At 38.2% G+C, this 26,590-nt stretch overlaps 1 protein-coding gene across 1 annotated transcript; it reads right to left on the bottom strand.

The window, feature by feature from the left end:
* Window positions 1-636: 636 nt before the first annotated feature.
* pnoca (prepronociceptin a) lies at window positions 637-15,715 on the bottom strand. The gene is made up of 3 exons (XM_034680648.1): window positions 15,627-15,715; window positions 7,350-7,483; window positions 637-3,501 (listed from the first exon to the last, which is right to left on the bottom strand). The coding sequence occupies exons 1-3, from the start codon at window positions 15,640-15,642 to the stop codon at window positions 2,878-2,880; spliced, it is 774 nt and encodes a 257-aa protein (XP_034536539.1). The 5' UTR covers window positions 15,643-15,715; the 3' UTR covers window positions 637-2,877.
* Between the last annotated feature and the right edge of the window lie 10,875 nt (window positions 15,716-26,590).

Genomic DNA, 26,590 nt, shown 5'->3' with positions numbered 1-26,590 from the left:
AGCAATTATACATTATATAGGCCTACATGCATTTACTTAGCATCACGTTGGCTGGACCCGATTGTAATGACATTTTATTATTTTACTTTGTACCTTTGTCCTGCTTTGATGTTTGATGTGTGTCTACCATTATCGAATTTCCTCTCAATTGTGTTTAACTATGTGTAACATGAGGGCTACGAAAAAGCCTGAGTCATATTATTTGTTTTTGGGAACACATTTGGAAAAAAAGGCTGATTCTGTTTCATGTGTCTTCAATAATAAGACTGGCCACCAGGGGGCATTCAAAATCCACCGGAACTACAGTCCAAGCAGTGCATCTCATATTTGCATTTGCTGTTTGGTTGCTGCAGAACCTCTCCTGCTTTTTGCCTCAGTGTTATCACAAAGTCCCGAAGAGAATGGGAGCTTGGAGCACATTCTTCATTCAGCACTTGTATGATGTATGAATGAAAGTGCTTCCACAGTTTGCTGTCTCTCGGTTGTTTAACCCAACCCAATGGCTCACGATGATCTAATTCAGCGTCTTTGGCTTTAATTAAGCTCATCTGATGATAAAATAATAAAGACTTTTAAGATTAGATCAAATGGCTCTTTGAAAAGACTGTAGATGTAGTTATGAGACAACAAGAAGATCACATATTGGTGTTGTTTATTCAGAAATCTATTTTTCCAGTCTTTAGCACATCACATGAGATTTTAGACCTCTGACATCCTGTAAGAGAGCTACAAATCCAGTGAAGGTGGATAGCCACCCACATAAGATTTCAGTTCGTCTTGAAGTGTTCTTAAAAAGGAAGTTTTCCCTTAAAGCTGCTGACTAGTGCTTTCCATGATGAATTTATGAGGGTTTAAGTACAAAATTGAGTACCATCAAGACCAGCTGTGTGTGTCAAGTCTCATGAGCTAAATTTTCTTGTCATTTTAACAATAAAAGTAGACTTGATACACCGACAGTTGTTTTTAATTTGGAGACACTGAAGACTGTCTTTCCTCTTACATCCATGAGGATTTTTCAATTGATTAACAACGTATATAAGTAGTGCCTACAAAGCCTAAGATATATTATAGGAACTTTTCTGTAAAGGTAAGATTAACACCACTAATATGAAGAACAAAACACCTCAAGACACAGAATCAGTTGCTGCATGACAAGCCACAAAGGAAATAGTAAACTATTTTTATTGACATGTTTAAATTCAGCTATTTACAATTTCTCATAGTGGGCAACAAAACACCTCACACCATTACAGTTTGAATAGATAAAACAAACATTGTTTGTACAGAGAGGAATCTGGCATCTCTCAAGAACCAGTCAGAGAAGACACTCACATGTTCATAACATCCATCTGGCAGACAGAGAGTACAGTAGCACACAAATTTGACCGCTGTTGAGTCTTTAAGTTCAACATTGGACCAGATTTAAGGAAAAATCTCAGAACTTATCTCAGGTGTGTTTGGCACAATGATTAAAACTATGACTTTTAGCTGTGTTTTTGAATGATTTCATTTATTTACCACAAATCACAAAAAATATGCTTTACATTACTGCTGACTTTATCCAAAGCATGACGTCCAAACATTACAAACACTGTTTTTTGTCCTTCAGAAGAGTGTTAAGTGTTTTTCCACAAGATGGTAGTAAAGTCAAGAAAGAGATCTTTCTTGATAACAGGGGCTCTTACACATTTTCAACAGTGAGAAGCCTCCTCAAGGGGAAAATGAAGTACCTTTCCCCGATGACTCAGTTCAGAGAATAATCTTTACAACTTACTGTTTAATAGGTTATCAGAAAACCAGTGATTATGTTATCATTAAGTTAGCTTTAAATAGTGAAAGTATTTATGCATTGCACTGCAAACCATTGCAGGACTAGAGAGAGTCCTGCAAGTAAATATGGGAGCTTTCATCAGAGCTCATGAAGAAAAAGACATTTGAAGCTGATCAAATGACACTTGGTCGTTTTACTGGGCCATCCCAAAGAGAGGATCAAAGAGGGGTATGATTGACTGTGGGGTCTCATAATTCAGACTGATCTGTCTTTACAAGGTCAAATAAGAGTTAGGCTGGTTGAGAGTTTATACAGGACGGCCTGATCACTGAGAGAGCCATATTTTATCTCAATCAAAAGGGTTAGAAAATAATGAATAGATAGACATATGAATTATGTGAGACAGAGAACTCTTTAGTGACAGTGTTCAGACAGAAAGTGGAGCAAAATTTTGTCTTAACCTGCTGGCACAAGAGCATAATTTGTGTTTACCTGTTTTGGTTGAAACAATCAACCATGTTCTTTCCCAGGGATTGTGTATGGGTAAACTTAACTGCTATCTCCAGCTACTGGAAGTGGACCAGCACCCACCCAGTTTGGGCTGGTGAGGAGTGGATTTAATAGCAAGTTATGTAATCTCAATAAAGTGACCTACTCCAGTATGAACGCAAAATATGAAGTCTTTTTTTCATTGATCTAATTGTAATAAATATCGAAAAGAGGACCAATCAACCATGCAAATCTGCAAAAAGGTTAATGATCTGTCATATCCGTGCACAAGACAACAGCCTGGTATTTTAACATCAATCATTCTTGATGCAATCTTAGGTCTTAAGGAAAGTTTCAGTGCTGGCATGCTTTAAGACAGCTTCATGAAAATATGGCTTTCTAGCATTGACTTTGTATGTAATCATGTCCTGCAAAATAACTACTTCAACTTCTGTCTGAACACGCCGTTAGGTTATGGGCTTAGTTTTCATTCTTTTGGCACTCAACTTTGGTGACATCAGTTAAAGTTTGACATGTCGGTGACTGAAATACAAAACAAGATCATCCAAAATACATCAACAATTAGTTTTTTGTCAGTGGCTTAAAGGTGCACTCGGCTAAACTTCGTTCTGTGCGGTGAGATCCTCTGACACACTGTTGAACTCAGTGGCCCGAGTGCTCATCCCCAGGTACTGCTTCAGGAACTCGCTGAAACGTTTTTGGTTGTTCCACTTGCGGGCTGACTTTCGAATGCCGATGAATCCCCCGTACCTCTTCTGGTAAGATCTTCCCGGGGACATCAGCTTCCTGTAGCCATGCCTCCCTTTCACAAAGCCACCAAACCTCTTGGAGATGCTCAGACCTAAATCCCCCTGTCCTCTTGCAGCAACATCAGCAGCTCCTTCCTCCTGCCCTGCCTCCTCTTGATACTCATCTTCAAGAGACAGGGCATTCTGGGAATTGTAGGCACTGTTCAGCTGGCTGCCCTTGATACCTAGAGCCCTCTCATCCACCCCAAGTGCCCTGGTCATGTGATCAAACCTCTGCAGTGCAATGGGCAGCAGCAGACCTCCCTCAGGCTGCTCCTCCTCTTCCTCCTCAGGGAACAGAGCCTCCACCTCCTCTTCAGATCTTTTGTGCAGTGAAGCACTGAGGGAGGACAACCGAGACGACAGCACTTTACGACAGAAGTCACGGTAGAAGGCAGGGGAGATGCTGCTTTCGCACTCAGAGAGACACACCTGCAGAAAAGAAGACAGGAGGAAAACTTAATCTACTACCTCCACTCAAAGAACTAAAATTAGACACACTGATATCACCCAACAACAAGATTCTGTATCATGTGTTTGTGACTCTCTATGGCTGCAGTTGTATGGATTTTCTTCGAGAATATGATTATCAGTGTTAGTATGCTAGGACCCAAACTTAGACAGTAAACATCTTACCTTTAAACATCTGGCATATTAGCAATTTTGTTGAAATCACATTAGCTTGCTGGTTTCTAGCATCTAGCTCCAAAGCACAGAGTTGCTTGGTGGTGTAGCTGTAGACTCTCTAACTTGATTGACTCTTGGCAAGTAAAATATGTGAAAACTTCAGTAAAATTTGAACACTTCAGGACCAAAAAATTATATCACATTAGGCTGATGTCTGATGCATATGATTCTAACTTTCACCAGAGAAAATTGAAGCCACCTTCACACGTTGATATGAGCCCCTTGTAAACTGTGAGTCCACTGCAGGGCCATTAACTAAGCCCCCTGTCATTGCCTTCGTGCTTCTACAATTAACCCCACAATGATGTAATATTGCTTTCACCGGGTGTAATATACATCGTCATATAGGCATACAGAGGCACTGCTTGTCAACAAGGAAGGCAAGCAACTGCTTTGGGCCCGGAAGGCAACTCTAAAATTGCCACTGGTGGTATATCATAGAAACAAACAGTCCTAGCCTCACATTAACAAACCCTGAGACACACACACTTTGCTGTTCAGTCATGCTCGCTCCACTTCCAATGTCGGCTCAGTGGTGTAACAATTTTTCCTCAGCATTATGCTTCTGTGACATATTTACATTTGATGTTTTGTACAGACAATGTAAAAAGGGTCACAGATACCACTGGGGATCAGCATTACTAACACATTAGTGTTTAGCCAGGCCCTTGAGCCTCTAAAGGCATGATATATAATTGTTATCTAATACCATGAAGAGAATGTGTTCTAAGCTGTAGATTTAAATTTAGTATGCTACTTTTTGCTCAACCAGAGAGTGTAAAGACCTTAAATTAGTCCAAGAAAATATAAAAATCAATGAGACAGCTGATTCCTGGCTTGTTTATAACCTTTACCCTCCACTTCAATGGACCAATTGTCATGTGTGCATATATGCATTTTTAAGTGAGGTTAAGTATCTGTCATGACAAAACTAAGGATTCTGACTGCAGTATATTACACTGATTTGAGATTATTTTCCATGAAGCACACTCATCATGGAAGCTTTAGTGAGGAGAGAAGGTTGAGTTATCACATCAAAATGAACAAAAGTCATATAAACAATAATAAATGGTTTTGAAATGTTTTATATTTTACAATAAACACCCAATCAATTGATTAATGCAAGGGTCCAAACCCCTTAACATAAACAGTGTGATATTCTCAAACATCAGCACTTAAATGTCTTCTGTTGCTCTTGTCCTCACAAAAAAATGTCTGAGGAGCTTACATGTCATTTACAAGAGAGGAACATTCACCAGAAATAATCACTGAGAGGAGAAACACACATCTATCCTCAGGAGTCAATTAGCCACAACAAATTAAAACTCAAACGGCAAAAGGGTAATTTGTTGAGTCAGATTCAGTGAGGGAGAGGGGATGAGAGGACGAGATGAATGAAAGGAAGGTGGGGTGGGAGGCCTTTACTTGTTTTGTTACTAAATTTAAAGAGCCCTGTTCAGGGATTTTTTATGTGTGAGTTTGTTTTTGTTTTTTGCAAGAGTGTGTTCCTTTTGTTTTATAGATAGATAATTTTGCTGTGTGAGCATGTCAGCAACTCCACTGTCGAAAAATGAAGTCAGTGGGGAAAAGCAAAAAAGCAGTGTTGAGATATCTCTTAAAGCTGGCTGCGGAAGCTAAGGTGACCCTGAGACCAAGAGTTTATACCAAATTGTGCTCTCTTACAGCTGAGTTAAATACATTTACAGTCAAATAAAATAAACAAAATAGGCATTATGTAATTTATTCATTTGCAAAAACTATGGGGATGATTTTTTTTTCATAACACATATGCTTTGAATTGAATTTGAATAGTTATGCAAACATTTGCATTGTTAGGGTGTGGCTGATTTGAATGACAGGTGCTCTGCCTATTTGCCTCTAACTAGACTGAATGAAAGTTTTAGAGTCAGCATTTCCAGTATGGCAACTTCCATTGTTGAATTCCATAATGCCTCTTCAAACCATTGAGTGACATCATTGAGACCACATACATGTTTTATACAGTCAATAGATGATGTAAGGACATTGCCCAACCAATCCCCTCAGAATGACAGATATTCGCTGGAAAAAAAATGTTTGAAATCTATATAAAAAGTATTTTCAGAAAGGAATGGTAAACATTTTATTGTTAAAGATTAGGATGTATAATATGCAATCAAAATTTAGATTAAATATATTCTGTAAGTCCAAAGTTAGAGATAGGACTTCTTGGAGTGCAGGGAAAATGTGCTCTATGTGTATTACACACCTTTACCCAACAGGTGGCAACATGCCTTCATTGATAGGACAGAAAAGAGTGGGGGGAGACAAGCAGAAAATGGTCGAGGCAGGGAGTCAAACCAATGACCGGGGCAAGGAGGACTATAGCCTCTGTATATGGGGCACATGCTTAAACAATAGCCCTATTAATTTCTCTTTATTTATTTATTTACTTCTTTATTTATTTACCTATTTATATCTCTACTTCCTTATTTCTTTTTGTATTTACTTTGGTGCCTCGGTCCACAGTATTCTGTAACTGCTAGAGTCCTTTGCCTCCCTCCTCCTCCTTCCACCACAGATCCATAAAGGAAAGAAAAGGGTAAAAACACCCTGAACTGTCCCACCAGGCTCAAAAACAACCTTACCTTACCCTTAGTAGCCCTATTTACACTTTGATCACTTACCACAAGCATGAATGCATAAGTCCATTCAGCTTTGCAAATACAAAGAAAGACTTTTGACTTGATACCATAACTCATTATTGGAATTTGTATAATTTGGTCTTTAATTAAGCCGCAGTTGCTGTCACTGTTTCGGGGTAAGTATGTTTTTACTTCAATTTTTTTCAATCCAAAAAAAATTGTATTTCTCTTTTTTACAATTAAAACTCTGAAAAAGTAATGGTAGAAGAGACTTAGCTGTTACAATAAAAACATTGTCTCTGCTCTGTTGAAGGAGCCTCAGTAGACCATGGGAGTTTGACAATAAGGCTACATGTGAAACACTGGAGTTCTGGAACAGAAGAAGCTAAGTGGATCTCAGCCATGGTTAAGATATACTTACTTACATATTTACTTTTCTTTATTGTAGTTGACCAATTTCAATCAGAGAGACAGGAATATAATATGACATTTGCTTGTTTCCCCTCTAATTTAGACAGGTTCATTCCCTCTATCTGTTCATGCTTGTGTTTGGATGCGTGCGAACAAACAATATAACCCAAAAGTGTTTTCTCTTAAAAAAAAATGATCTCAATAAGACTCAATGCAACCCATGCACATTAACCTGACATGTCCAGATAAATGTCTTATTTCAAGATATCAAAGTCAAAAATAAGACTTGAGTAAGAAAAAATCTACCAACAGAATAGGACATCTTTAATCATTAAGTTTCTTGAATTAAGACATTATTCTTATTTGGTAAATATGTTGTATTACATTTCATCTTGAAATAAGACACTTTTCTGTGCGTGTCACAGGATTAGGCTTGGATTAAGAACTAGAAATAAGAAGTGTGTGTGTGTGTGTGTGTATGTGTGTGTGTGTGTGTGTGTGTGTGTGTGTGTGTGTGTGTGTGTGTGTGTGTGTGTGTGTGTGTGTTTCACTGCTCACCATTGTGTTGAAACTGAGCTGTTTGGGCAGGATGGTGCTGCAGGTCAGGCAGTCTGCCTGGCAGTCACTCTGTACGGGATGACACAGACAGAGCAGCAGCAGAGATACCACAGTCTTCATGGTCCCACCGGCTGCTGCAGGACACAGAGCAGAACAAATACACACGGCAGCCCCATCAGTTTGATACATCATAAAACTGTTTATATTTCCTTTCTCTGATGCAGTCGCGCGCTGTTTAAGCTTTCACAAATAGTGCTTTTTAAAGGGGAAGGGCTGTTGTCTTGACATACTGTGCATTACATTTCTGTAAAACAATAACAATATATTGGAGCTGCATCTAGGTAGGAATGAACAGAAAACTCTGAATGATATCTAAATGAGTATACTCTTTCTGTACCTGCTAGCCCTGCAGGTCTCCTGTTTGTCTTTAAAAGAGTGTTGTAGGTACTGCTGTTTGCTATTAACAATAATTATTATTATTAATATAATACATACATAAACACATCTTAAGGGCTAGCTACGCACCAAGACAGGAAACAAGACAAAACTGAAAAGCCAATGTTTCATTTACTCATAACTTCTTAGCTTGTAAACTCACGATGCCTCCAAACATTAGCTTAGTTTAGTAAAGAGTCATACAAGTCTGCCATGGATAACCTCAGAGCTACTTAAGCTGACCTTAGGTTGAATTACATTTCAATACATTTTCAAAGTCGCAGACAAATTTCTAAACTGAGAAAAAAAATCCTGAGAGTTTTGCTAAAGTTGGGGTGCACTCCTGTGATTTTGGTCATTTGGTGTAAGGTGGTCTTAAAACTCAGACTGTTATCATCCAGTATGTTTCTTGTCTTGGTGTTATTATGAAATCATACATGTTTAATTTTATAAAAGGGCTATATAATATAATAGAATAGAATAGAATAGAATAGAATAGAATAGAATAGAATAGAATAGAATGGACTTTATTAATCCACAAAGGGAAATTCAGGTGTCTGGCAGATAAAATTATAAAAATCACATAAAACAAGTAATTCAGGTGTCTGTCAGCTCATCTCCCATTGACTAGATAGCTATGAAGCCTAATGGCTGCTGGGATGAATGATTTTCTGTATCTCTCAGTCCTGCAGCGCAGTGAGATGAGCCATCCACTGCCGCTGTTTCTCTGGTCCACAAAGAAGTTGTGAAGAGGATGATCTGTATATTTTAGAATGGCCTTTAGCTTCTTCTGTGTATCTCTCCACCACAGCCCCCAGTGAGTCCAACCTGGTTCCAATCACAGTGCCAGCTCTTTTCACTAGTTTGTCCAGTCACCTCACATCCTTGTGTTTTTATACCGCTTCCCCAGCAGACCACAGCATAGAATAACTACTTGCCACCACAGACTGATAAAACATCTGCAGCATCTTACTGCAGATGTCTAAGGATCTGAGCCTCCTTAAGAAAAAGAGGCGACTCTGCCCCTTCCTGTAGTGTATCTGTGTTAAGGGACCAGTCCAACTTGGGTTTATTATTAAGTTTTCTCTTGTGAAATGCAAATCATATTTATTGACATGAACATTCTTAACAACAAATTGGTCCACTCTTACAGGAAGCAAGAAGGACAAAAAAGATTGAAATGCAAAGGACTGTAACTCTCTAGGATTGTGGAAAAAGAGGAGAAAGTAGCTCGGTTGAATAAGAACAAATGCCTCTTTGGCGTGTACTCCCATTTGTACCACAATAGAGTAGAGAAGGTAAAAAGTAGACAGAAATTGCAGTATCTGTTAAAATCCCTAATGCTGTAGCTAGCTACCTAGCTAACCACTTTCCTTAGAAATATTAATCTTATTGAAGTCTTGTTTTTTGTGGCCTTGCAAGATCCCCAGCCATTGCAAAATCTATATCTGTGACTAGGAACTCTTTGACTAGCTGATGCATTGTCTTTAGTGAGAGGTTGTCAGACATTGTTTTTTTAAAAAGTTTTTCAAAGTGTTCCAGTTAGACCTAAAATATATGCCTTTAACGAAGCAGCTCACTATTTCTTGGTGCTGAGCTTATACATCCTAGAGTTTCTCCTAAACTGAACATTTATGAAAATAGATATTTTCTTTGTACGTGGTTTGACTCGTCACAGCAGGAAAGAAAAGGTGTGAATGAAAACAATGAAACCATCTGCTTCCTTTGACTATAAAAAGCAGGCATGGTGTCACATTCAGGGTGAGAAGTTGATTGTTAATATCTAGAAAAAATAGACATTTTTTCTATCTGAGATTCTTTGATGTAAAAGTTGCCTGAGAAGTCAACTCTCTGGGTTCTCACTATCCATTGTGTCTGTGGTTGCTCATCAACCAGGAAGCTATGAAGTAAAAGCAGTTGGTCAAATTCTCTATGCTTATATATAACTTACAACCTGGTACAAAGCAGTAAGACATGATAACAGCTAAGCTTCCCACCCTGACATGATGTGATGTGACATCAAAGGAAAAGGGCCACCATGTGAACATGGTCTATCAACATGAAATCATTTAAGGATCTGATTAGTGAGATCAGTGCTTTCTACAGCACTTTGGTCAACTCTGGTTGTTTTAAACGTGGTCTATAAATCATTTTTGAGTTGAGTTGAGTTGAATTAGAGTGCCTGCTGTCTCGAACTGAGCCCTCATGAAAGAAGTTTGTTTCACCCGGTCTGTTACTGCTATGGCTAGTCAAAATGTTATCCCTGAACCCCACGGTACCTGCCAAGAGAAGAGAGCCACATGATAATCTGTACTCCCTTTATAAACTGTGGGTATGAATTTGTAAATTGTTGGCACAGTTTTGTACACATGATATCCGTCTTTGGAGACTAGGGAGCGGACCTTTTCCTCAGCGTCTGCCAAATAAGTCCAATTTATCTAAATAAACAGGAAGACTTTTCACAGCGATTACTGTGTAGCGTTGTATTTATTGTGATTTTCACTCCACAAAGCAACCTCTTAGTTTAAAGATTGATGGAAATCAATGGTAGCTCCCCAGGCTTTCTTAAAAAATGTGTTCGTAGATTGCAAATCATAAGGCGTTGACTATGAATCCATGTGCACCATTTAACCTTAAAGTAAAGTTTTACCAACAGCTCTTGTAGCTGACCCCAGGGAGGCTCCTTAGCCAGGGGCACAAAGTAAAGGAGTATTCTTGTAAAGCTTGTTTCAGTAGTGCCAATGACTCACTCACAAAGAGCTGTTACAGGTTAAAGGAGTCTTTTATGATGCAAAAGTGCAATGCCCAGCAAGTCATGATTTTTAGCAGTGGTAACTAAATGTTTGATTATCACTGGTGATTTGTTTCTTAGGTTGTTCACAGTAAAGATGTTGATTATTTGGTAAAGGTCATTATCTATTGCAACAAAGCCTATTTTTTGTCCATAAAAATGTCCCATAATGTAAGTGAGGGACAATTAAGGGTATTAAGGTCTAAGACTCTGAAAATGGAAAGAGAAAACAATGAGTGAGTTAAAAGAACAAGAGTGTGACTGTCAGAGAGAACAGCAGGTACAAAATGTAAAAAAAAAAAGAGACTTGAAGAATAAAAAGAGGAGAGGAAAGAAAAATGATTTGACCTTATTCTGGTGGGAACAGCCCAGACTGGTGAGTCTGACGTCAGAAACACGACCAGAGTTTTCATCTCATTAAACAAACTCGTTAACTCCTTTAATTGATGCCTCAATTAACGCCTCTGGCAACAAACTGAGTCATTGTTTGTTTCTGACAAACATACACACACTCAAAAACATGCACAATTCACAAACACAAACACACACACACACACACACACACACACACACACACACACACACACACACACGCACCATTCAGACACACAAGAATAGCTGCACACAAACACACAAATACATCCCCACACACACGCCTCATCCAGACACTGCATGCCCTCTACACAGTACATTTACAGACACACTCTTTACATTGCTGTCTTACCTCTAGATTGTCATTATCTTTTAAACCAATTTGGCAGAAAGAAGAACTTATTAATATTCAATCAAACACTTCTTTTGAACATCTTAGAAATTTGGAATTTACTCAGAGTAATTAAAAACTGATAAAAGTGTAATTACACTACAGTTCTTTCCAATCTCTTAAATAGCAGCTCTGGTAAAATTAATCAAAATTAATCACTATTTATCTTAATTAATTAGTTTAAAGAGTTCTGTAAAAGTGTGTTAAGTTTATCTTGTTCAATTTGTTAGTGAAGAACAACAGAGCAGGAGTATTAGAGGACAGCTTTGGGCGGGACCAGATTAGCAGATGGACATAGATTAAGTTAGAAAGCTTGGGCGTGTTCATTAGGTCCAAATGTGTCTAGTTCTCCATCCTCCTGTCATTTACTCTGTGCTAACTTGGCTTTAATAAAACATTATCTGCCATCATTAAGGATCATGCATGAAGGAGACTTTGCATCATCTCCTCTCTGTTATTTAATGAGGTGTGGCCAGCAGAGGACGTATACAAATGCTGCATCCTTGTTTAAAAATTAATGAGGACAAACAATAGGATACAGACGTGCCTTCCTACTGCGACCCTGGTGGATGAAACCAGTACAAGACTAAAGTTATACAGTCACGTTTGCAACCCTGTGAGGCTGTACTTTATCATTTAATGTTTACCATGTTCACCATCTAAGTTAAGCATGCTAACCGATATTGAAGAAGTTTTTGTTTTTGGAAAATATCACAGCCTGTATAAAACATGGGTGGAACAACAGCTATCCTGAGTGAAGCCAGGACTATTCAATCTCCCCCTGTTGACTGGTTGGAGTGAAGGTCTTAAAGCCAGCCTCCCTAATTTAAACAGATTAAATATTGGTTAAACATGAACATCTAGTTACACATATTTTTTTCTCAAACATGCTTCCTGTCACAACAGTTAGTTGTTATCATGCTGATTTAGTTATTTGATGCTGAAAGGAGGGGATGTGATTTCATGATTGACAGTTCTGTTGACAAATGCATCTCTTGCATTGTGCTCTGCTCATGGTGGATAAAGATGAGATGAGACTGAGTCTTGCTGATTGATAGGACTGGATCTTATCCTGTCTTGATGCTTGATGCATCAAGACAGTTAATTATATAGCTGGTGGTTGCTGCACTGGTGGTGGTTAACTCAGAAGAGGTTATTATGTGAGCTTTAAGGCAAATCTGCACTTGAAAGTGCACAAAACAGGTTGTGCACAAGATGATTTCTGATGGTTTCTACACAAACTCTTCTCTAACACATACAGCGAAGTACACACTCCGATATAGTCGGGCTGATTTTATGCCAAAATTCCCCCCTCTGACAAAAGTTAGTGAAGGCCTGATTTTCTGATGGTTGTAAAGGTTACTTTGCCAGGTTTTCCTGTGGTGTAAGGCAACGTAGAAGTGATTTTACTTCCCCACTCGGCTCAGATATTGAATATTAGACATGTTCAATAATCATGATCAGATATCCTGTTGTGAGGGGGGAACCTGGAGGCAGGCTGAGAACGCTCACATGGAACGGAACAATAGTCAATCAAGAAATAAGCTGGCGGAAGAAGAAGCAGAACAAACAGCCATGACGAGAGTAGTGAAGCATAAAGTTGGATGGAGGTTGGGGATGGAGGACCAACTCGTTAATTTGTGGCAACAACACAACATGTCCTGTAGACATACTCCAATCAAACTGGTGAGGAGAGGAGCTGAACAGAAATAACTCCTGTGTTGGACGTTCCAGGTAGCTCAACAGATCACAACGTTTGGCATCCATCCTGTCATCCAACATGTTTCTTTACTCTAAAGTCACATTTAGAGAGAGTGGACTCTGGTTGTTGGTGAATGGAATCTGTAAGTGCATGGTGTGTTGTGTTGGTCATTTTACTTCATACACAATAAAAACAAAACTGTTTAAAATCTTCAGAATAGTTTTACATTTTAAAAATCCCTCAGTGTGGATCTGACTTTACAGAGGCAGTCTGGCTGCAGTCACTCAAGCCTGTCTCAGGTTTTGACTGACGTGTGCAAAAACCCATTCAAAGACAGGTTCACACCCTTATCTGTTTCTTGTCTGTTCATTTCTCTGTGTAGTAAAAAGCTCTTTAAAGGGAACGTCTCTTTTCGGGGGGTCTCTTACTGACGTCTGCCAGGTTGTCTCAAGAGCCCTTAAACTCAATTACTCCGCTTTTAATTAACTGATTAACCACCAAATAAACCAGTTAATTAAGTCATTACTGTCTGGTGCTGCACTGAGGCGCTGCTGATGATGGAGGTCTTACAGTCCAGGAGATAATGAATGAGGAGCAGCTTTCAAAAGAAGGGAACCTCCAGTCCACCAAATGTTTCTCAGTAGTATCAGGGTCAGCCTGTTAACACTGAGCTGAGTTTTTACCATTTGAGCTGTTCTGCTATCTAAAATTCAAACCTCCACAAAGGAGCGCTTAGTGCTGATAAAAGCTGAAGTAAGTGGTTAAAACTTTAAACAGTTAATGAAAGACATCTCATGAAATCAGAACAACAGATTCTGTCAGTCTCTTTGTACAGTATGAAACATCATGACCACCTTCATGTTGTATATTAAAAGGTATTCTGAGTCATGAGTTTGTTCTGTGAAAATTAAGAGACGTTCAACTGCAAATTCAAGTTTAAATCATGTCATCCATCAGCTCACGACTCACTGGAGTTCAAACTCCTAAAACTCCTCATGCTGTCTTATCAACTGTGTCCACCATTATTTTCCTCCATTCTTGCCATTTTCCCATCAAGAGCAGGAAGTAAAAAATAAATTACTCTGAGGCCAGAGAGCGACTTAAAGCCGGATTATTCACGCGTGGTTGAACGGAGGAGAAGTGTGCATCCGTCTTCGCAGTTCTTCTTTATTTTTAAAGGCTGAACTGCAGATTATTACGTCACTTAAATGTAATCACCACAATATTGTCAAATTGACAGCAGCACACCATGTAACTGGGTCCAACTTTTCTGACTTTCTGGGTTGTTTGTGCATAACAGCCTGGTGTTTGGACACACTGGAGTTATACATGTGCAGGAAAGCAGAAAGTCTCTTTAATATTTGAAACTGTCAATCAGTCAGAGCGCTGTATGATGGACCAGCGTTTAAAACTCTCATTGCTGACTTAAGGAGACAGAGGTTGTGTCCTTTATCACACTCATTCACTTTATAATTCTACCTTTAATATGTTATACATCTCAATGGACGCCAATAATGATGTCATTGCTGTCCCAGAATTAAAACTTGCATCACAGGAAACCATGGTCACGCTCCTCTCTTCTGTCCATTGTTTTCCTTTACACAGCAATGCATGATAGTATGTATGTATGTATTACACTACTTTTCACAATGCACAGCAGGATACAACTTGTCCACTGCACTGGGTACAACAGTTGGTGAATGGTGAATTCCCTTTCTGGTGAACTATAAGGTGTGTAGTGGATGGTTTTGACACAGACATGCTTTTGAAGTGAGAACCACTGCTTTGTTGCCACCCAGAGGAGACATGGATGTCTGTATTTCTACTGTGTTTCTGTGTTTTGTTAATTTAGTATTTTGTTATTCTTTGTGTTTCCTCCTAACACCCTGCTGTTCTGAGTGTTGATAGGGTGTTATCTTGATTTTTAGTGGGTCGGTTTGTTGGTAGTCACTCACTCAATATGGCCGCCTAAGGCTGAGAAATAATAATTCCGCTAAGCTGCAGAGCCTGTTTCAAGATATAAAATACAGCGGCCTGTTGCAACAGCTCTGTTGAAGTTGTGTCTTAATTTAGTGTGTGAAGCATAGACTGTATAAAATATGGACGTAGTATCTGTGACGTCACCCATCTTTTTCTGAAGCGCTTTTTTGAGGCCAATCGTCGGCAGCAGCCATATCGCTGCTGTCGAGCAATTTTGACGTAAAGAGGCAGACTTTGAGCCTCCTAGCCAACAGCTACAGTGTTCCCGCCTGTCAATCAAGGCAGCTGTGCCTCTCATTGGAGGACTCGTAATCTCAATATCTTCGTAGTTGCCATGTTTGCCTGATTTCTGCTGTAAAGATCAGCTTTTTGAATTGGTGTGTATGTGGTTTCCGGTACTTCCGCAGCCAGCCTCAAGCGGATCCTCAATGAACTGCAGTTTTTAGCACTTCCGCATTGGACTCATATTTTTAGACCGGAGGTTGCCGTTTGGTGTGAAGTCCACACTAAAACATAACGTTGAAACTAGCTTGTTCGTTATTGTTTGGCTGCACCTTGGCGATGAAAGATTCATCTGCACTGGGAGAGCGTAACTTCAAAACTCACCAATATAATGTCCCATGATGCTTCACTTTGCCTTTGATGTCTGATTCCCTCCTGACAGGTTAACAGCTGAAAATAACCATCGATGACTCCTGTGTAGGTGTGGAAAGTATGACGAATCATCTTGATTAGTTGACAACTGAAGCCTATAGTCTTAATCTACAGCTAAAACATCAACAGTGACACTGAGTGGTGAAATCATCAACCACGAAACAACGTTATAATGGTACTTTAATGAAAAAAACGTATAAAATGATGTTTAAGCTATACTATGTTTGAGCTTGGGAAGAGTTTGTGCAACCAAGCGCAGTACAGTAACAGAAGAAGTGGGAGTCTGGTGGAAAGCAACTTTAAAATACAAAATCCAAGCTCACAATTTTGACTGAGTTGTCTTTATAAACAATACAACCACAATAAATTAATTTTAGATATTACAGATTTTTTTATTAAGTGCCACCTGAAAGCAAACCACAGCTGCTCTAATTTTGAGCATTTTGAATGTGAAATTTCCATGATGTATTTTCATATGGATATTTGGCACAATGTGCTGCTGTGATGATTTATTACATTTCTACAACTGTAGTGTAATATGTTTTTATGCTACTTACCAGTGATAGCAAATATTTTAAATTATGCTTCACATCTAAAAGCCATACTTGAGGCAAGAGATAATAACAAAAACTGTTGACTCACTCTGCATAACTGAAGTTTAATGCTGTTTAGCTTTAGAAAACTATGAGTTGCATCTAAGCCTATCACCTTTTGGCCTTACATTTTAAAAACATGAGCCTAATTTGTATTCTAGTAGTGTGTGTAAAAATCTAATTAAATGTTAGAGTATTACCAGACATAAGCTGAATCTAAATCAAAAGGTCATTGAAGCTTCAACTCTAGAAAGCCTATACCAATGTAAAACTATCCTCTTTGTGCTTCTGTTATCAGCATACTGATCAAATAAAGGGCAGGTTTTAATTAGGTAGCTGTATATTAAATTGTAGAACAATAACTTCCTACTGTTAAAAGGGAGAGTGCCCAGCATATTAAAGACAACCAATCAAATATTGACTGATTAGAGTGTATTCTTGATGTTGGCTTTGTTAGTTGATGAGTCACTTTGACAGGTAATTAAATGTTATTTAGTCTTCTGCCTGGAGCCTCACAGAGGACTACTTTATCTGTCAGAAAAGTCATTTTGACTGACAGCTCGTCTCAGACCCACTCAAAATACATTGTGCTCTTTGTTTTAATATTGATAGCTAACTAGTAAAATGGAAGAGTGGACATGGATGTGACACATTGCAAGACAGCAGATCTATATAACTAATCAGTTTGTAAAAATATTGTATCTAAAAACTAACCTATTTACTGTCTATCTACTGGTTTATATGTACCAGGTGTGAAGGTTTTTCTCTGTTTCTTTACATCTTGTTGCACCCACTCAGCCTTTTCCTTCCCCCTTGCTCTGTCATCGACTTTCACACTCTTTGTCTTTCTTACATGAAGAAAACGTGACAAAATAAGTACTAAAATCTGCATAAGATGCTTGGTTAAAAGAATGCTGTTTTAATGGTGTTGTATCTATATTCAATTCTACAATAGAGGTTTCACACTTATTGTTTTACGTGTTTCTTAACACACATGCAACATCTGCCTTAGTTTGAGTCAAAATGTTGAAATCACACAATTAGCAGCTTAATAAGAGTAACCTATTTTAAATGATAAAGACATTTTATTGCTTGTGTTGATTTTTTCTTTTACCAGATCTGTTTTAAAAGGACCACAAAATATCTCCCAAGCCAGTGATAGTACATCTACACGACCACAACAACTACCAAAAAACATGCTTTCTTATGATCCTGATTGTTGTTTCCTGGCCAGAGGTTGTGTTTCAGCTCTCAGATATATTGGCAGAGTGGGCGTCATGACCTATGTGAAGCCTGAGGAAGAAAGCGTTAGTGCTTTTATAAGATGTTCCCTGTCAGTCAGACTGTGTGACGTTGCTGCAGGGTCATTACAGGCAGACGAGCTATGGTAAATCAATTTACTCTCTCAATGCATCTAATCACCTAAAGTCCTTTAATGGATGGGAGGTGTACAGATATACATCAAGGCAAGGGTCACCTGATTAGAGATGAGATTCTACCCCAATGTATTTCTTTCGACTTTTTGGTCCCCTTGCACATACCACTTATTTATTTGTTTGTTCTTCTTTTTTCACCCTTGTTTTTCTTCAATTTGACTAATGGCCGAAACTCATAGCCAAAAGGCCTCTGCTGAACACAGGTGTATCTAACAACAGTACTAATGGCTGCATTCTTTCCAGGTGTGGCAGTGACACACAAATTGGTGCCATCATTGCTGTTGTTACACCCTCCTGCTTTCACTAGACAAAACAAAATAATGGTCTTTTGAATTCTAGGAGAGAAAAGAGTTCTGTTGTCACGATTTGAACTCGATGAGACCAAAGTCAAAAGATATCTCTGACAACAACTGGCAGCTTAATACAAGTCGTTTTTCTAGGTTTCTGTGTTTGCTAGGCTGTGACCCAAAACCTACAAAACCTTTTAGTCTGGGTTTCAAAGTCATTGGTTCAGTCATTTTATCACGGACAATCACCCAGTGGCCATTTTCAGGATTTTAGGATGGAGAGCGGAAACTGTGTTTCCAAAAGGGTAACGTTTTTTCATTGTGTCTCTAGTACATAATGGAAAGAGACAATTAGAGTGTCTTTCAGTCGTTCTGCTCCCAAACTCTGGAACTCACTCACACTAGACATCATAAATATTGAATCTCTACCCCTCTTCAAATCAAAACTCAAAACCCATCTGTTCCAATCCACATTCTCTGTTTAATTTCCATCGCTTCATTTTAACTTGGTTTTACTTTGCGTGTTGTTTTTATTTATTTTATTGTGTTTTAATCCCTCTGTAAAGTAGCCTTCAGTGTTAAGAAAGGCGTTTTTAAATACAATTTATTATTATTATTTTTAGTAAGTCAAGATATTTGATAACCCCTAAGCTACTATAAGACAGAATGTAAAGTTAGCATTCAACCAGTTCCTGATTTACTGTGTTGTAACAGAATTTGAGAATTCATCTCTGCCTTTCCTAACGTATCCTAACTCTTTAAAACCATGTTGTTTGCTAATACATGGTTGAACCCTATGCTAACTGTGGCTAATGGATAAATGGCTTCTTCCCCTCTAGATTTTGAGTAACCGTTGTCTTTTCAGTCTCTGATCATTCCGGAAGCAGTAAAACCAATCTGTCATATCCCATTCATTAAAATTACTTCTAACCTTCCAATTAATATTTCACTGTTAAAAAGAAATGGATAATACGAAAAGGACCACGAATGAAAAGATGTTCAAAACTGGTTAGAAAGTAAAAGTTTTCTAATCCACTATTGAAAGTTTTGATGAGATTTCACCTATATGCTTCTGTCACAAGATCTATTACACAATCACACAAATATTAGATGTGATATTCTTATCCCATTGCATATATTTATGCTATATCAGTATCAAAGGCCTTCTAGGATCATAATCAGAGCTGCACAGCTCAAGTGCCTGAACATGCCCACTTTGCTTTTCCTCTTCAGCCCACTTTGCTTTTCCTCTTCAGCGAGGAAAATTGTCAACTGCTTTCTTTAAAAACAGTTTAGTTAACATCACACATCCTGTAATGCAGTCATTTTGATTTAGAAAGAAATTAGATTAAGTTGAAAATACATTGTTGTGCACACTTACATTTTTTTAACATTGACTCTAGTTAAATTTATTTTGACAACAGGTTCCATATAAGTGTATTGTCATTAAAATCAAAACATTAGGTACATCTGAGAAACAAAACATTGAAAACCAGGAAATGCTACTTAAGTTAACTGGTGGCAAAAGAATAATATGTAAGGAATAATGTATGGTTAACAGGTGGTAATGGGAAATAGACTCCCAACAGGGTGAGACTCACCCCTGACGCTAAGTTGAGGACAAGACCCTCTGGACAAGACACATTGAACATTAACATACAGTAGATGTTTAACGTGATCAGTTTGCCTCTGGTGTTGCTCATTTACTGAAAGTTAACAACCGTTGTCAAGGGGTTTTGACAAATCAGAATCGAGCATCTTACACAACTGGAAGATCAGTGAAAAAGCCTGGTAATAAAAAGTGAACACATCTGTGTCAGTGCCTTTAAATGAGAATGAGCTCTCTGACCACGCCCCCTCAGGAAGTGAATGTGGCCTCGGCTGTCCAGCACGTTGATCTCTTCAAATCTGCAGACTTGGGGAGTAAAACCGACCTTTGTGTTTATTAAGACAGCCTACAACTAGCATGCCTCCCTCCTAAGCTCCTTGTTAGCACACATGTGTAAAGGTAATAAAAAACGGAGGAGGGGTTGAATTGTATTTTATACAGTCTATGGGCTGAACAAGCTCCGAGCTCTGACTTCCGTTACAGACTGGATGGCGTTATGACGTATGAAAAACACTGAAAACTGAAACGGCTTGTTTCAGCACACATTTACAGAAAGTTGGAGAAATCAGAACAGGGGCAGAATGGATTTTTTTCATTTTCAGGGGGTTTGTAGACATGCCAGGGAAAGATATTTCAGGTAGAGAACCATTAAAAAGTCAATTTTGCATATGTCACCTTTAAGACACATTGATATCGTAATTGTTTGTAAGCGAGGTGAAAAATGGTTGTCTTTAATGTTCAGACTTGATGTTTTTAACCAAATTTCAGCCTTGAATTCCCAGATGTGGCTCACTGCACTGGACCATATCAGTGCATTATTACTGCAACAATAATTGATCTTCACATCCACAGAAAACAAATCAAAGAGCCGAAGAAAGGTCAAAGCCTTCCTGCTCTGATTTTTCCCTGTGCAGCAGACGATCACATAATCAAAAACAGCAAACATATTGAAATGAATCAACTGCATTAGACAGGGGTCATTTCTCCTTACATTTGGAAACAAAGAATGAAAAGAGGATCGCACACCGGTCAGCTGAGACAGGAGGAAACGTCTGTGAAACCCTCCCAGCATTAAAGATGGCCAGAGACCCTGCTGTGTGAGGAACATTGTATCCTTGGATTAACTCCCCATGTACAATTCAGTGCAGCCAGCAGAGCTGTACACACCAGCAGTGTAACCTGTGATCCAACACTCCTCCCATCCTCCATTTTACCCAACCAGCCTTTGAATGAGAACAGTTTCCCAGGGTGAGGGAAGTTTATTCAAAGACTAATATGTGCTGTGAGTGAAAACAGCAAGGTCACTGGTATGATCAATGAAAAAAAAGATTTCCAGGCCAGAGACTCACTGTTCTTGTTTTTTTCATTTTTACTTATTCATGTTGTGTGCATGTGCAGTATGGGTCATGAGGTTTGTGGTTTTCATCAGTGCCTGCTTCTCTGTTTGCACATTTTATTGTATTTTTTTTAATTTGTTTTACTGTTAAAGCAGCAAAATGTGTGCAGCACTGGAGTCCAAGACTAATTCCCCTTTACAAAAAATATATTGTGTTTAGTTATCAGTGTTGGAGTTCATGAGTCTGACTGGAGTCTTGATTTTCCGCACTGAAGACTCAGACTTGAACTCGACTTGACTTGACTAGATTAAAAATTGGAAGATGGAGAGAATTAATCTGATTTATGTTTTGATTATGACTGTTTAATTGTTTTTGTTAGATTTTTAGTATTAGGCCCTGATCATGTATTCGGTTTAGAGCAGGCGCTGGTATGTGTGTTCACCTGTATGCGCATTCAAGTGCCATCTTGTTGAGCAACAGTTCCTGCTAGGATGTCTAATGCCGAGGTCAGACTACAGGATCTCTCTGTCCATTATGATTTTAACTGTGACACAGCCATTCATTTATGCCATGGCTTGACTGACAGACATGGAGGACTATACTGTGATTTCCAACGAAGAATAGACTTTCTGTCTGGAGGTCGTGTGGTGTCCCATATGTGGTGTCCCATCTGCGGCCTGGGATAAAATGATTGAGTTTTCAGGGACGACGGGTCCAAAACCCTACGTCTGCTGGCTTGGTCTGTAATGGTGCTTTTAACATTTAGTCCGACCTGGGCTTAAAGAGGTGACATGATTTGTCTGTTGTACTTTTAAAGACTTTGCAAGAAAGAACAATGCAACATTTTTTAAGTTTTAATCTGTCCAGGATGCACACAGACAAGTAACAGAGTTGGAAAAGTTACTTGGTCTGTTACAGGAAGCTGCTAAATAAGGGCAAAGGTCCCAAATGCTATGTAAATTAAAAACAGAGGAGTCTTGTTTTTATTATCATTATCATATTATTATTCAGAATGAATAACTGTTGTTATGAGTTTTGACCAATCAGAATTGAGTATTTAACAAAGATGAGTGAAAAGCAAGAAAACAGAGTAACAAGGTATGGTACTGTATCGTACTGTGTTATATGGGCTCTATCATATCATGTCATCTTGTACAGCAAGCTGTGTTATTGTATCATATTTTATCATACGTCATCATATCATAACGTATTGTGTTTTATTGGATCACAACAGATCATAACATATGATATCCTAATGTACAGTATCATGTTGTATCTTATTTTAATGATCTAATCTTAATTTATATTATCTCACCATATCATTTCGTATCATAGTGTATTCTACCATATCGTACTGTATCAATTTCTATCGGATCATACTGTTTCTGTTACCACTTTGTCTTTTAGCAAAGTTCTTTATGTGATGTTGTCTCTCTTTCTTTGCTTGTCTTAAAATACATTTTTTATTTTTTATTTCATACATAAATTATTATCTGTTGGTCACAAATCTTAAGAGTTACATGCTAACAACCTGTTTTTCACCTATTTTGCCTGAAACAGACTGCCTGTACTCCTGCATGATGACTAGAAGAACACATTGACTGTAAAGCAATCCTACCCAATCAGGTCGAAATTCTTTCTGGATTTGTGTAGTGTCTGAAGTTGATGATTCTGTTTATGTATTTGGAGTTTGTTTTATGTACAAGTGGAATGAAATAAACCATTTAAGGTATTTTAAGTCTGGCAACTTACAACACAACCTATTTTGTTGCTTTATTGAGTCTCCGCTGGTCTTCCTGGACTCTGATAGAGCAATTGAAACAATACGTTGGGAATACTCTGTCTCTGAGGGAAATACATCAAAGGACTCCTAAGACTTAAGTTTGGACTGTGCAACATTTTCTACTTGAAATCCTATTACAGCATGTGTCAAAACCTCCTCTCTCTTTCTGCGTTTCATATGTCATCATCACCTCAGCCACGTCTGGCTGTCCATCCACAGGAATCCACAATGAAACTGCAGCAACAAAATGTGAATGTGTGTTTCACAGTTTGAAACCCAGCTAAGATACATATACCAGAATTTATGGTTATCATTACACTGAACTGACACCACAAATTTAATTTTAGCAGAATTAATGTCTCTAAAATAAAGGCATTTTAAACTCAGCAGAAGACAAAACTGGTCAGAGGTGCTGCACATTTCAAAGCTACTAAAATCTGTTTTATATCACAGGACAGTTTACACTGAATTACTTCAAACAATGTTTCATCACGAGCACTATCAAAAGATATTATCAGCTTCTTTCTGCAAACATCAAGATACAGCTTACTCAGAATAATCAATTTCAAATGGAGCTTTATTTTGTCGAGTTTATATCAAGGTTAAAGCCAAAGTGAGCCTGAGGCTAAACATAAACACAGTGCTCATTATTACTTGTATAAGGAAAGTGTGACAGCTAATCTCAAAGTTTATTAACTTCATCAATGTTTCACATAAATGCCTGAAGGCAAATTGTAGTAACATTTACAGGTGGTGTACAGAGAAATGAATCAAATGGCGACGTCTATGTTTCATATTGTTCATGGTACCACAACAGATATAATACAATCAATCAAATTAACTAAAATTAATCAAAATAATCATCACAATAATATTTATTATAATGATAAAGTACAATAATGTTAATCTGTAGATAGATTACAATTTATAACATAACTTTTTTTCATATTACACAACACAAACTAATGATGGTGGGTTCAAATGTTTAAAATCTTTTTTTCTTTTTTTTTCTTTTTTTCTTTTTAGGTATTTTTTTCAGTCCCTTGAATTCAACACTGACTGATTAAATAATTTTGGTCATTAAAAGTAGGGTAGTCAAAAACAGCCAAGGTGTGGCCTAATGCGTTGGAAGTGATCAGTAACATCTGTCCTCATTGCTGTCTGTTACATCCTTTGTGTAATGAATAAACAGGGCATTCAACAAACTCAGTAACACACAGTTATTCACAATCTAAGACTGTAGCATCAGAACACACTGTATTATTTTCAATGTTAGAATTGCATCATAAGTAAATTAAAGTCAGAGTAAAATGAGTCCATAGGTACCCATTACTCTGTATACAAGCTTATATAATTTATATTTTTCCTTTTCAATAATTTTTTTTCAATTCAAGTATTTTCTGTCAATACACATCAAACTTACAAAAAAACATCTTGATATAAAAGAAGCCTGACCCTGAGGAACCAACATGCACTCAGCCTAATCACCCCTCATTACTCTGTCTTTAACTACAAACACGAACACACAGCAGCTCTCTGCAAGGAATCCGCTCTCAGTCAAGGAACCCATGAGAGCACGGCGGTAAATCAGGCCTTTAACGATTAACAACTAATCAAACTGATCAATTCAGGACCTTTCCTTTACACCAACATACTGCACTGAAAAAAACAGACTGGTAAAGTGGCATCCTTAAAGAAAGGCTTCACCTCCTGCTCCCTATGGTGTGTACATTAAAACAGCTTTTAAACCAGTCAAGCATGCTTCATTTCCCCCCTGTTGTAGGTCTGAAGCTGTTTCTTTAGATGCGTTACATTGATTAGAGAATCAGTGACCAGTAAGAAGAGTGACCTGGGACATTATTCTTATTACACTCTGTTTGTCATTGAGGTCAACAACAGAAAAAGCTACTATTACTGTTGCGTCTCAGACATAATGAGCTTGAGGGTCAGAGGGTCACAGCGATGCAACAGTTGTAAAAATCAACCCAGGACTCTGTATCAAAGACAAAGTATGCAGACTGGTGTGTACAAGTCATGTGCTTTTCTTTAAAAGTAGTATTATTTGATTTTTTTTTTTGTGATTTTCCCTTCCTTTTTTGAATTTTTTAGTCAATCTCACTTTTGATTTTCAGTCACAATTCTGCCTTTTTTCCTGTAAGTCAATCAAAAGCAACAAAATATCAGTGATCGCCTCTATGACAAAAACATGTAATAATCCTGTATCAAAGGTCAGAGGTCATGCCGTCCCTTCCTACATCTCTGCAGGGTCTTCTTACCTTTGTTAGGGCAAGATCGTGGGGGGTCCCTCTGGTGCAAGTTGAGGTTTGTCAGTGTACGTTTCCTTCCTTCAGTCTCAGCGTGGTTTTTCTGGCTACGTGGAGGCTGGAGGCAGCTGCTCTTATAGAGACCCACCCCTCCTCCCCTTCAACCTCCCCCTCTGATTCCCTCTCTCTCTCTCTTTCTCTCTCTCTTTCAAAACTCCCTACTTCATCAGAGAAGAGAGAGAGTGAGAGAGAGAGAAAGAGAGGGAGGGAGGAGGGATGGAAATCAGAGAGATGGAGGGAAGAAAGAAGATGAGGGGGAGAAGGGAGGGAAGGTGTGTTAGGTAGGAAAAGAAGGACATGAAGCAAAGCAAAGGTGGAAGGAAAACGTAGGAGGGTGAAAAGACAGGGAGATGGAGGGATGGAGAACTATGAAAAGAGTGAAACAGGAGAGGAAAAGGGAGAAAAGAAGGAGGAGGAGGAGGAGGAGGAAAGATTCAGGATCAAGTAGGGAAGGAGTTTTCTATGTGTCTGTGTCAATATTGGTTTTGGTTATGCATTGTTTAAAGATATTTAAATCTTTTACATCTTTTGGTTTAAATTTATGATTAAAGAAACAACGCTACTTGGAATCAATAAAAAAGCCTTAATGCAAATCAAACACAAATGAGGACACAAAAGACAGCACAGAAAACAGGAGAAAAATGATTCCCACAATGATTTTACTCATCTCTGTTTGAAAGTACTTTCCCATAAATAAATGTATGGCATTGCTGTTTAAATTGATATAACCAAATGTGTCAAATATACAAATATTGTTCATTTTAAACATTTAATCACAAAATCAAGATATCAAAAACTCTTCTCTTCACTCTTAAATCTAAAGTTTTGCTCTTGTTCCTCTGTATATCTGTCTTATTAATTCCTTATGCACCTTATTTTCTGCGTCAGACGTGGACCCTAATGAAATGCATTCTACATCCAGGATGAATACTGCATTTCCCATGAGCACCTTCACCCACTGTCATCTAAATTTGGCTCTTGCCAAAACGTGAATATGTCGTTGAAGCAAATGAATGAATACAGATCTTCTTTTTAACATTACTTTTCTTTGTTCATATCAACTTGTTGCAGAATGCAGTGTGACCAGGTAATGGATTGATTTGTAGCTACGTAAAAATTATGAACTGTAATGTAACGACTAAACTCTGTAAACTCTGATTCATTACTGTTGGTTAGCAAACAAAAGGTGAGCAGACGTCCCAGTTTAGTGTGACCTGTATTAGCCCCTGCTGTGTCATAATGTGAGCTCCAGTGTCCAGAGAAATGTCTGAATAATGTAAATAAGAACATGGTTTAACTCGTGTAGTGAAGCATTCACACACTGACATAAACATGAAACAGTGTCCATTGCCATTTTCCACTTCCACCAAGCAAAGCCCTGTTTGTAGAATTTCTCAGTCTATAACAATACTTCAACAGAAAATGTAAGTCTTTTTGCTAATCCTGCTCCAGTATGAGCCGTGAGGACAAAATAAAATGATCTAAAGAAAAAAAAAAACTCCTGCTTGCTAACTTACTTTTCACTGCAAAACTTAACAAGTGGATCT

Source organism: Notolabrus celidotus, chromosome 3, assembly GCF_009762535.1.
Source record: "Notolabrus celidotus isolate fNotCel1 chromosome 3, fNotCel1.pri, whole genome shotgun sequence".
Lineage (NCBI taxonomy): Eukaryota > Metazoa > Chordata > Actinopteri > Labriformes > Labridae > Notolabrus > Notolabrus celidotus.
This window is presented reverse-complemented; position numbering and strand designations above follow the sequence as displayed.